Source organism: Calonectris borealis, chromosome 2 (genome assembly GCF_964195595.1).
Source record: "Calonectris borealis chromosome 2, bCalBor7.hap1.2, whole genome shotgun sequence".
Taxonomy (NCBI): domain Eukaryota; kingdom Metazoa; phylum Chordata; class Aves; order Procellariiformes; family Procellariidae; genus Calonectris; species Calonectris borealis.
Genome location: NC_134313.1, coordinates 149668842 through 149682521, shown reverse-complemented (window position 1 = coordinate 149682521; position 13680 = coordinate 149668842). Strand labels below are relative to the sequence as shown.

Sequence of the window (13680 nt, the reverse complement as noted above, 5' to 3'; positions counted from 1 at the left end):
AAAAAAATTGACTGAAGCATTTGTGATGGTTAAGGCAGTTTTCACACCTCTCCCAAATGATGTGATAAAAATTGATTGAAAATACTACCAAAAAATTCATTAATATGGCTTATCCTAAATTCTGGAAAACCACAGAATCACAGAATAGTTGAGTTTGGTAGGGACCTCTCAAGATCATCTAGTCCAACCACCTGCTCAAGCAGCCTCTACTAGAGCAGATTGTGCCGGACCATGACCAGTTGGATTTTGAATATATCCACAGGTGGAGACTTGACAACCTCTCTGGACAACCTGTGCTTGTGTTTGACCATCCTCACAGTAAAAAAAAGTGTTTTCTTGTGTTCAGATGAAATTTCCTGTTTTTTTAATTTGTGCCCATTGCCTTCTGTCTTGTCAGTGGGCACTTATGAGAGGAGTCTAACTCCTTCATCTCCATTCCCTCCCATGCACTGGAAATGATGCACTGGAAAATTAAGTGACTTCCTTAAGTCACTCAGTGGCTTAAATAATGACAGAAATTATTTAATGGCAGAGCCATTAGGGTACAATAATTTTGACATCTTATTTCACTGCACATGAAAGAGGTACATTATCACCATACAGGGGAATGACATTTGAAAACCCATGGCTTTGTGATTGATCATATTCCTCACCTTTACCTCCTTTTACCTTTAACCAAGACAAGGTTATGTTACTCTATCATTTCTATTTAGTACTTAATATTAATTACAGTTGTTTGGTTTTTTTTTTAATAAGCTACTTTATAGTACTTCAAGCATACCAGAAACTAGTATTTAAGAATATTATTCATTATATGTCATTTTTAGGGATACCAGGTTACATTTATGATAATGATGGAAATTCTGCCACAGCTTTTGGCAGAGATAAATATAAAATCCCTCTCAGAATTAACGTGCCAGCATTAGCATAGCATAGTCAAACAAAATATTCTAAACTCCTATTGAGAATTGTGGCATTAAAAATCAACTTTCCAGAGTACGCACTTGTTCTGACCAGAATTCCTACACCAGTTAAAAACTAAATGAAAACAAGAAATACGGTGGGTTTTAACCGTAAAATACAACTTCAGCATCAACAACCCCAATAACCAACTTCACACAGAATTTACAACTTAGAAGTTTCATTTTTACCAGACATTCTTTAAATATAATATAAAAATTCTATTTAATTAGAAAAATGTATTGAAGAACATATTGGAAAATATGTTCTTCATTCTGAGGGTTGAGCTGAAATTCAACAAAAAACCATGTTAGAAACCACTTTGAACAAAGAAAAAGAAAGGACATTCAAAATATTATCTTGCCCATTTCTAGTTTTTGTCATCAAAATTACAGCGTTGCCAAAATCTGAGTTCTAGTCTATCAGTACTGAATTTGGAGAAGGATGTTTCCAAGAACGGTATTCAAACCACCCTCTAGGGAGTTGCAGTATAAAGCAAAATTATGTCTCCTAATGAACAGCTTAAGATATGTTTGAAGCTGACATTTCAGATAAAATGAGAAATTTTCATTACGTCTTATTTCATTGCATAAGTTGATTGTGTGGGACTGCCTGTCCCACACAGGCATATATAGCTTTTTGACTGATCATATTCCTCAGTTGTACTTTGATCATCAGTAAGTAGAAAGATAATATGTATTGGATGATGGCTGATTATATATAGCATGTAATTTTTTTTTCCTAATCATCTAAGTCACAACATTCCACGAAAATCCAAACATATAGAAAAACTATTTTAAGCAGAAAAAACATGAGAAAATATGGCAAATTTTCTTTCTCGCCTCTTTCTTCTAACAATAGCTCAAGAAACCTATAAGGAAAAAAAAATAACATACTGTTGAACACACTGCAAACAAATTAGGACAAAAATTACAATTAAAAAAAAAATCAGTTGTACGTTGCTCATTGTGTTACTCTGAAGTTATCTGTGAGAAGCTACAACATTAAAATGGATCAGTGAGCCACAGCAAGCAAAAGAATGAGCTGATTCCATGTATGAAAATGTCAGAGGTGGAAAACAGTGAAATATCCAATACACAAATGTGGATTTGTCACACAAAGGGAATGAGAGGGATTACAGGGAGTTGAAATGTTTTTGATAAGTACTAAGCTTATTTCTGAATATGCTATGAAAAATTTGAAGAGAGCTAAGATACCCAAAGGTAAAAGAAAACATTTCATTTTAATTTAAGAAAACTGTTGACCGGAAAGAAACTTGCACTTAATGAAAAAGCCATAAATGTTCTTTTTTGACCTGATGTTCTTCCAAATCTTTGGTTTAGCCACTAAACTGAACAATCCATTGTTTGCTCAGTTCTACACATAATTTTACATCATCAAAAATGTACATACAGGTATGGAGTGTTGGTCTACAGGCGTAGGATGAGTGATAAAGGAACAGCATAGAGCTATAAAAATTGGGGGTGGGGGGTGTTTGGTATTTTTAATGAGAACAGAAGCTCCAACAATATTTATTAATTTCCAGCACTCTTGCATATTTTTTGACAAGTTACTTTTGTTTTTCATTATGCTTTTCTCTCTCTTCTCCTACAATTATTCAGTCCATAAACTTGTGGGATCTGAAGAATATACAGATATGCTGCAAGTCAAAAGACCACTATCCATTCCTTTCCCCCAAAAAGAGAATATAGGCAACAAAAAACCCCACCCCAAAACAAAACAAAATAATATAGAATATGAAAACACAAAAACACAAAAAAGAATTTCATAGCTTATGACAACAACCAAGCTTTAGATCAGCGTAGAAATAACTAGATTAACACGAATCAGTGGAGCAATTAAACCATTGATTTTGTCCTAAATCAAAGTTGACAGGCCACAGCACATAACCTTGTAAACCACCTTTTTTTCCCTTACAGTGAATACTTGGGGATTAGATTCTCATAAATTAAAAAAAATTAAAACAATTATCACAGTATCGCAAAATGCTAATGGTTTATCGTACCCATTTATTTGGTTTCCCCTTGGAACTGCAGCATTTCCTGAAAACCAGGACACCACAGGAAACTAGTACAAGACATATTTTAGATGAAGTAGTAACTACTGACTACACGTTATGCAAATCCCTATGCCAAATGAAATGGCAGTACTTGAAAAGAGAAAAGCATACACAGGATATCACTTTTCAATTAAGTACAATTTGGATTGATGCTGCAAAGAGCCATATAATCTTCTAAGTAGTTTTTAAGAGACCAATAGAACTGGCTTGGCTTTTGGATCACTAAACCCTACAAAAGAAGCATGTTAATGATGGTTGCCATAGAACTTGCATTTACATACACTCACTTTCATTTCTACATGTTTTGTTCTGCACAATGTAATTCTCAGAATACCAGCAAAGGTAAGACTTTCCCTAGTAAGAATACATGTGTGTGTTTGTATATACATAAAAAACAAGCAAAACACAGATGCACGTCATGCATACCACAAATAAATTGTGACTCTACTGTGGATACATCACAAGCTATATATTTATATCCATCTCCAGTATATGTTATCTATGGAAGACTAGCCCATATGGTACTCACAGAATTTATAGACATTACAAGATTCATTTGGAGATAGCTGATAAATACAACACTATTAACCCATACACTTTGTTTCAGTTACCAGGAAAAGATGAGTTATGAAAGAACTCATGAAAACGGTCGTCTTTTCTTTAAGTTTGCTACTAAAGGACAGCACTGGGACTGTGACTGTTTCTCTGACTCTGTGAGCACAAGAGCTTTCTTTTACCAATGCTTTGTAAGATGAAAATATTCCTGTGATATCCATTACGTCTAAAATCATGGAAAGAACTAGACAGGCCAAATATCAGCTCTATAAGCTATAGATCTTGATTGTCTGAAACAAAATGGGTAACTGCAAAAATTTTTTTATTTTGATAGATACCAGTAAGTTTCGTAGGTTGGGTGTTAGGTTGACACAATGAATGTTCTCCTTTTTAAAATATTTATCATGAAAGAACTGATTGATCACCCAGCCAAACAGAAGAGATGCTCTTGTGGTGTTGCGTTACAACACCTAAGACTTTTACATAGATTGTCAACGGTTATGTTTGGCTGGTGCTATATGCTTGTGAAAGGCATATGGTAAATCCCAAGTTATTATGGTTGCTAAAGGCTGCAGAGAACAAGACCTTGAGCTATTTTGAAAAGCACCATGTAGCTCAAGCTCAAGTAGGTTGAGCTGCTGTTTACCAAGAGCCTCATCTTCTCTGCTCTCCAAGAGGAATGCATGCGCTCACTTAACAGTACAATACCACCATGTCAACAGTATGAAATGAAACATGTAACATATATTCAAGGGAAATGAGACTTTTTTCCCCCCATTTGTCTTTTTAGAAATTAAGGTACTTTTTGAGTAGAAATGTTTTCAAATTACAATTGAAAATTCTCCTCTTTCTATTATTTGTTGTTTAAATTGTGTTGTATAGTGAGAGTACTTATATCAGTTCCCTCCCCTCTTCCACAATACTTGAGATATAGGAATAATCAAAGATAAAAAAATTTAAAAGGTTTTGTTGAAAATATTATTCAGTGAAAGGAACTTTACTTTCCAAATTTCACCCTTCGTTTAAATTAAAATGTATGAAATACAAGCTCCTAGAAGGTTTCATTAGGACTGGAACTCAACTGTACTGAGTATTCTGAAGTTCAGAAATTATGAAACACAATTTGCATCAAGCTTTTCATTTGCTTACCCCAATTTTTCAGTACCCTTTTCTACATCACTTTTTATAGAACATTAAAACTCTATCAGCAAACTCATCAATAATGTTTCTCTCTGTGGATGACCTTGGCAATCATTTGCAGAGAAAACTAGATGAAAAGTTTCTACTCATGCAAGCTAGATATAATTTCAAATAACGTTCTTTTGTAATTCAAAAAAACCATAGGGAATTCTCCTCACAGAATGTGTCATTTAAAAGGCCAGATTTAATTCAAAGGTATGCATTGGATCTGACATAAACAGCAGATCTAACAAATTATATTGACTCTTAGGAGAGAATTTCACCTGTAGATACAAAAGTCTGCCAATGGGCTTTCTAAAGATGCTCAAAGCAAGTAGTATTATGGTGCCTAAGGCCACCAAATAAACTGGAAGAATAAAAAAATCATCCATAGTTCTGGAAATGTACAACTGGCTCCGGCCCAAGCAATACAAAAGAAAAAAATTCTCGTCAACTTCTAGTGCTGATATCATGGAATATATAAACCCACACCAAACAAGGACAGAAGTTTTTATATTTGATTATGACTGAAAGACCAGCCTTGGCATAGAACGTATCAGCAGGATAAGGAGCTCATGCTCACAGTACCCTCATGTAGGGAGCTGCCATGTTTTGCTTAATACTAAAGAAGACACTAGGGAGAAGCACTGAGGACTGAGCAATGAGTGAGGGTCTGGTGTTCTAGGCTTTATCTCTTTGGAGCCTGCAAGTGGTAAAAGAAAGGGAGAAGAAGAGATAAGGTAAAAAATCAAGTGATGCTTTTGTAGAAAATTCTATTTCCCAGTAATTGTGAATATGTTCAACCAGAGAAAAATATCTCCTGAAGCAATTGGACATGTGGTCTCTACTGCTTGGTCCTTTTTCCCCTCCCTGTCTCGTCTCCATCCTGATTTCAGTGTAGAGCTACATTACACCTCAGAAAGTTCAGCTGAATAGATCACTTTTAGAGCTTTTCAACGATATTTACCCTACAAAATTACTGTCAAGCTGTTGTTTCCACTGTGATGCAGAATCAATCCAAACCACTCAATCACAACACTCTCTCCCCTTATCATAGATTTCTTAGAAGCATCTTGTATGAATTTTTTTTTTTTTTATACATGAACTTGTCCGAATATGGTCCACAGGGGTGGTTGTGACATTCCAATGGAGTACAGCACACAGGTGCAAGTCGCAATTATCTGCAACAAGGAGGCGCTTCCTCAGCGGAATGCTCTCCCTGGCTCTGCAGAATCATCATTAGATGTGAAAGTCATCTTGGGTGTCATATTGCATGGAGGTGTATGACGGGTTACAGAAGATCAACTGTTATATGCAGTTTATTCGTACTGGAAGGGTGCCTACCTTCTACAATAATTTCCTATGAAAATGAACTCAGGCTGCGGCAATGTTCATTCTTCTAGTACCACCTTTATAGACAATGATTGTGAGGTTAAAAAAAAGTTAAAATCCAGCCATCTCTACCCTGTATATGTTACTAGCCATGACAAGTCTTCTCTTGTGGCCTGTTCGAAATATGTGGATTTAAGGAATCTACCATCAGATATGAAGAGTAAGCAATATGTGAAGTGAATGTCAAAATCATGAGATTTTAATTTTATACTGAAAAGCTGCTTTTGCAGCCACCTACTACCAAACCAAAGTATCTTTTAAGTCAGTAACTTTTCTTCAAAAGTTTCACATGAGATAAACAGAAACTGAAAAAGCCACAGAGGTTTCTTCATGAAAAGTGAGGTAAAAGCTGAAACTTGTTTCTCATATTCAAAATCTGTGGCAAATGCAAGTGTTTTCCTAATAACAATCTGAGAGTTGCAAAAAGAAAAAGATGGTGAAAAAATCTTTTGGTTAAGCTCTCATGCATTTTTTACATAATCTCAAACAGAAATAGCAATCCTGGAGTATTTCAGGTGTGTAAATGACTTCTGTACATTGCAATAAAAAGTAGAGAATACTGTGATTTTTAAGCTGGTGCCATATTTCTTTTCTTTCCGTTCTTTTAATCTTTTCAAAGAAGATTGTCAAATGCAATATTCTTCATTCCCTGAAGCCAGGCTATATAATATTTTCTTCTTCAGTAAAAATGAATTTATATTTTTCCATACGTTTCTAGAAAGTCTTAATATGCAATGCCCTTTAAGCAATCACCTTGTGCATAACATGACTTGTGCAGGAATTCAAGTCTTCCCCCAGTGTAACTCTGGCAGCCCTCAGTCCCTGGGTTGAGGGAGCCTGTATTTCCTCCGCATCTCTCCTGAGCACACTGCCTTCCCCACTGAGTCCTTTGTACGAGGGCATTCTGGATGTCTTGTGGAAGGCAGCTGTGGCTGACTTTCATGTTTCCAGAAGGTAGATTATTTCTTGCCTAGAACCAAATTGTGCATCATCTGTACTCTCTACTGTGTGTAATGAGATCTGAATTCAGTAAGATTTTCACTCAAAAAGGATAAAGCACGTTCATGTTAATGCATATTACAGTAACACAAATTAAGTTAAAGCTACCAAAAATTACTAGACTTCTCAAAATGAGCTTTCTTCCTCTGCAGTGAAGCAGATTCAATAGATATCAGCAATTTGTAAATTGACAGCTCACCATGAAATCAAAGAATAATTACCTTCTAAAGGCAAAATCCAAACATTAGACTAACAAATAACAATTTTACCATTAATTTCAGCACATTTACTGAGAAGTTTTAGCCAGGTGATGCAATTCCAGTGTCCCATGTCAGAATACCCTGACATTGACCTATTTATAAAAACAAGTGAAAAACATCATAAAACATTAAAATATTTTCAAGAGGAAAAAAAAAGAAAAAGAAAAAGATCAAAAAACCTGAGTAACTGGACATACATTCTGGCTGAATACAAATGTATATCTTGAGTGACTAAATCAGCTCCGGCAGCTTTCTCTGCCTGAATTCCCTTCCCTCTCACTTCAGGGCCAGGTTTGTACTGAATATTTCTGTTATAAGAGTTTGAACTTTTCTCAAGTGTCTGAGCAGAAGAAACTAAATTCTCTACTAAATGTAAAGCTTTGCATGATACATAGCTGAGGATTCAAAGAAAACACTGGCTTATTTTAAAAATAAAAAAGTTCACTTATGCACCCAAACACTAGGATGTTTTAGTTGTTTTCTCTCTGGTCTGCAAAGCTAGGATGGAGTTCTAATGAGAAAGGATTTCTCTGCTGAGACTTTCAAATCTTCTTGTTTATAGGAGCATGGAAGCTCAAAGGATTGTCAAAAGTTGTTCAAAGGATTGCAGTACCCTCACCTATGTTCTTTGCCATAAACACTAGGTGAGGAGGAATACAAATATATGAGGAGAAAGGGAAAGAAAAAGTTTACCACCAGGCAAGCAAGCTTTATTATATTTAAAACAAAAAAAAAAAATTCTGTTTAGCTCAATTTGGTAAATCAATTTCCTGAGTACTGTGTATTTTGATTTTGCTTTCTTTTAAAAACTAAATATAATTTTAATACCACACTGAATGTGTATCCTGTTTACCTTAAACATGAGAAGAAAAGCTTGTGAAGTCTGATCCCAAACAGGCAACCCACAAAGATTGCTGGAGCTGTAGTGGCTCTTTCTTCTTCCTGGACTTATATCGCACTGAATTGCCAGACCATGAAAAAATATATAAAACAACTAAATAATCAACTATTCTAGAAATTTCTGCTTTATTTTAATTTAGAGTTACGATTCACTTATTTTCATTTATCTTTCACTGTTCGTTTTTCAGGTGGTGCCCTGGGATGCCAAAATCAGTATGTATGATATGGCTGAATAAGGTGTATGTCCATACTTATACTCTGTGTTTTGTATCTGGAGTACTCTTCTTTAAAATTACAGACGTACAATATTCCGACTACTGGCAACAAGTATGTCTGACGAGTTGCCCTCTTGATTGACTATTATATGACAGCGAGCCATCAGCTGGAAAAGCAAATCAATAATGCTTGAAGTGCTCTTTAAGGTTACCAGACCATAGCTTATTTCTGACAGGATTTTTAGAAGATGTTATCATGAAGATAAGTGTCAGAAGTCTCAAAAATAAAATTATCATTAGGGATTATTCTGTACACTACTTATAGGTATTTTACCTTTTTATTAAGGCAAAATTGCAGGCAATTTTTTCTAGCCTGCAAATAACCTCATGAATGGTCAAAGTCAATTTTTAAAAAGCACAAGAGATGACCACTCTAAACTCCATTCAGGTCACATAGGACAGTCTGTCACTAAAGTTGTATAAAGAATTATTGTACAAGAAGGTGAAAAAAAATTCAAACTTATTTAATCAATAAATTAGTTAATTTAATATTAAGAACAATCTTCCTCTGGCTGTGATGTGACTCCACTATTTTTCACATTTTTCAATTAAACCTGCAAAATGAAAAGATAGCAGATTTGGAATTTAAATTATTTTTGCTATCAAAACATAACTTACCCTCTCACAACCAACTGATGAGAATCTTTTATACCTTCTTTTTTTCTATCTCTGATAATATTTCCAAGACCTCTCACATTTCCAATAAATCCACAGTTGCTTCTTGACCTTCACTTCCATAGAAATTAGTGAGACCTGAGGGAAATGAGTCTTGCAGAATAGGGCCCTAGAAGCTCAGATCATAATAAATAAAGTTATCTGTAGTATTCTACTGATATAGAAGCTTTTAACTAATTAATTTTTAAAAGGAAATAGTGAAAAGATTCTCTTTTGTTGGTTGAAAATCCTTGTATAATATACGCTATATAAATCACAGCTATGTAAGTGAAGAGCAAAGAAGTCTGCAGAGTTAATCCACCTCCAGGCAGATTCCCTTATGATGTGTACAACTTCTTTCTATAACACACTGTATGAAAGCAAGCTGAGGGATGTATATGTACAATAAAATAAGTTTTTGGATTTATTAAACTCTGTTATAACCATTGAATATTACCATACTGTATAAAAGCAGTTCTAATATTCACGGGTCAAAAATCCTCACACAGGCTGCCTCTCTCTTCACTCTCTCCACTCTCCATTATTTCTGCAAAGAGGCAATTATTTTATTGTGCTGACAGTAAACCATGATCCAGCAATATCACTCAGCACCTTCCAAAAGGACAGTCTGTGGCTATCCCAAAATATCTGAAAGCTCCAGAATTGCTCTAACATTTTTCTCCACCACTACATGCCATCTGCTGGGAAGCAGCTAAACGTTCAATTTTTTTCCATGCTATTTAAGGCTTTCTCATTTCCATTCCTTTCTGTTTATTTCAAGCCTGTTATTCAAGTTTTAATTATTTTCAATTATCTTCTAGGTTTTTCTATGCGTGGTCTATTCCTCCACTTATGTAATTACCGTGGCCAGAATATCCGTAATATTATATAAAATTTTAGTTTAACCTTATAAGTCCCAGTGGAAAATACAGATGTGGCCTTCAGTTCCCCTAGAGGACCCTGGCCATGTGTCTAGCTCAGCAATTCTACAGTTACAAACACAGTACAAGAATAAGCGTTGTAAATCAAGTCATTTTATTGAGAAGAAACCCCTGACCCCTTCTGGTTTGTATGCTACTCTTCTCCTTGAGTTTGGCCACAGTGAGATTGTGTTTGCTGTCTTTCAGCTTTGTTACAACAGACACAATAAAACTGTGAACCTGCACTGCAAAAAACCAATTTAGACATGACATCCTGAATCTCTACCCTGAATGCCCCAGGCTTGGGTCAGATGGGAAATGTTATTTTTGAGAATCTGGCAAAATGTATTTTGTTTGTTTGTTCTACAAACGTAAATAATCAATAACAACAAGAACGAAAAAGGTCAGACTAGGCTCCTTCATGTCATCATGCCAACAGGAAGGTCAGCATACCAAAAGTCTTGAGAAAATTAAGGAAGCAGATCTCAACTTGTAGAGTAGAAGGCAAAAAAATCGTACACGGAGCTGATGTGAAAAGCATTAAAGACAATGCAATGATTCTCTCTTGACTTTGGTTTGAGCCTAAATATCATTGTAAAGACAGGAAAATCATGGGGGGGATGGGTTGTTTTTTTGTTTTTTTGTTTGTTTGGTTTGTTTTTTTACAGTCATGCATTTGCACACATACACATACCTACAGTTAAAAAGCAAATATATGACAGGCCTCTGATCCTGCTGAAAAGCAAAGACATAAGCATAAACATATTCCCATAGGATGCGTACACCTAAACTTTAATGAAAACCCTGCTGTGCCTAGCATACAGTACCAGGGATGCTGTAAGTGAATGTTTCCTGATTGTATAAAGACTGTACCTTATTACAGTGCAAAACCATCCACCATGCAAGTGACAGCTCTATAAAGGATTAGCATCTTGGGTTTTCAACTTCTCTAATTCAATCTTTAAAAAACTTGTATTTGTATTGTATATTGAGCTTCAACTGTGTATTTCAAACTTCTATGAGAAAAGCCTCCTTTGAATGATCCATCTTCATAAACAATAATTTTCTGCAAAATACACAGGAATATTACTATGCCGAAGCTGTAAGTATGTGAAAGTAGTTGGAGCACATGGTGCAACTGTTTTGCCAACAGAGCTTCTTGCTGAAGCAGTGCTGTAAAACAAATAGTTGCTATGTAGTAATAAACCCAAGTTACTTTCTGAACTGTTTCACTGCAAAGGTATTTTAATGCAAGACTGGTTATAAAGCACTATTAACATTCAGATTTGTAGAGTCATAGACTAAAACCAATGTAAATTTCAGCAATCTTAACATTTTAAGAGATTTAAGATCCTTCATATGACAGCTTTCCAACTTCCTATTGAAACTATTGCCTTCCTTGCAATGACAACTCTGTGGAATATTTCCAGTTATGTTTACATAATATCTATTTCCAGGTTATTATAAAATATGTGGACTTAAGAGTAAGCAGAAATATTTTTATGTTATATGAAGATAGGTTAATACCATCTTTATGAACTTAACAGGGAGTTTTCTTCTTCCTTAAAAAAATAAATCCTGCTATTTTTATTTGCTGAATATCTTCATCAATCTGACTGTGAAATGAAGTGTCTAAATTGTTGTAGCACCAAAATGGGAAAGAATCCCAGAAATGTGGTTTACCTAGACCCTACTGTATGAATCAATACATCTGAGCACAACTTGGCAAAAAATTGCAAGAGAGATCAGCATGCTCTTTGTTATTCAAGATGATTTGGGAATGTTGACCTCCCATCTCCTACCAGGGTATCCTAATCCATCTACCCTTGTCCTTTGGAGAATAATCACATGCATAGCAGTGGGGACAATGAAACTCTTAGAAAAAGCATAAGGGAATAACTGGCGTTCATGTGCCTGGAAGAGCTTTTAAGGGTACATCTGCCTTAGAGTTTTATTAAAGTGCAGATCTGAAGTAGGTCCCAAGTTGTATCCAGTTTCCATTCTTTGATTTACACCACAGAGCAATTTCTGAATGCAAAACCTGCATTTCTCAGGTTCATTTTCATCAGGAGATGAAAGCTTGCCCAAATAACTTCCCCAAAACTCATAGAATGTCGATATGTGGTGTCAGTAATGATCGCCTCACTCAACAAAACCACTTACATTGTGTCACACTGTTTCCTACCAGGGATAAAGACCACATTGTTTCTTGATGGAAGCAACGATCCACCCAGTTTTTATCTTTTTTTTTTTTTTAAGGAAAACTCTTTATTCCTATTTTAGCCTATGTCCACAAAAGGATTAATTAAATAGACTGAGTACCCTGTGAAAGGGTCAAAGGTTTTCTATACTTTGCTGGCCTTAACACTTGAACTGAATTTGGAAAAGGAATAGTGACAGTCGTTCATTTGTAGTTTCAAGTAATTTTTATGGCAAGAGTCCTTAGGCTATAACAGGGAGACTACAGGCTTCACTTGATATAATCTGACATAATTTATACAAAATTATTATATACATCATCAGAGACTCAATAATTTACCAATGAATTAAAGAAGGAAAGTTCTTACTCAAAACCAAATAAATTAAGGAAATAAAACCTCAAGCATTTCTTGTATTTATCTGCAATAATTTAGTGTGAGAATGCTGCACTAATACAAGACTTACTGTATGAGTAGAAAATGGTATTGAAGTTATAAGAGTGAAAACAATGTATTCATAACTGATTTTATGAACAGTGACATTATGATGAAAACAGTAAAACCATGATGTATTTAAAAACAAGCAAGAACATCCTACATCTCCTTTAGCATCCCTCTAGAAACTTCCCTTTTGAACTTACCTGTGGTGCAGTTGTTGAACTCTATGTCATCTATTGCTGCTCCTCCTCCTAGGTCTCTAGTACGAATGCCTTCAAAGATAACTTCAAAATTCCTCAGTTTCCCCAAGTGTAACTCGACTTTGTTCCACTCATCACCATGATTTCCTGATTCACTCCATATTTTCACAATCCCATCATCAGTCTGAAGTTTGAATAAAATATATAGAGTAAGATATATGTAAGTATGGATTATCAGTTTTTGAAAAAAAAAAATACAAACAGAGCGAAGACTGAAAGACACCCTTTCAGTTTTGTCAAGAAATGATAAACATATACTTTGCTAGGATAACAAGAAAAGTAGCGAAATGAGATGATTACCGTACAAATCACATAAACGTCAATAGTAGATGGAGTCTCGGTACAGAAATTACTATGTGTATGATTGAACTCCAAAACAGTCCATTTTGGTAGAGTTGTATTTAACTTTATATAATACTGAGATTCATTCTTTGTGTTTAGAATATATTACTGGATGCAAGGTTAGTCTACCATTTTAAAACTAGGGTATCAGATAGGTAGAATCTTTAAAAAGTTGTGCCAATGGTAATACAAGGGAGGAAAAACTAACAAATATAACATAATCATATGTTTAATATAGTTTATTTGAAGGTAAATAAGAGTATTCTGA

At 35.0% G+C, this 13680-nt stretch overlaps 1 protein-coding gene across 1 annotated transcript in view; it reads right to left on the bottom strand.

Moving 5' to 3' along the window:
• MALRD1 (MAM and LDL receptor class A domain containing 1) overlaps nucleotides 1-13680 on the bottom strand; it is a 294175-nt gene that overhangs the window by 99092 nt on the left and 181403 nt on the right. The window contains exon 28 of the mRNA XM_075143913.1: nucleotides 13014-13194. Coding sequence (XP_075000014.1) covers nucleotides 13014-13194 — 181 coding nt within the window. The remainder of the gene's footprint in view (nucleotides 1-13013; nucleotides 13195-13680) is intronic.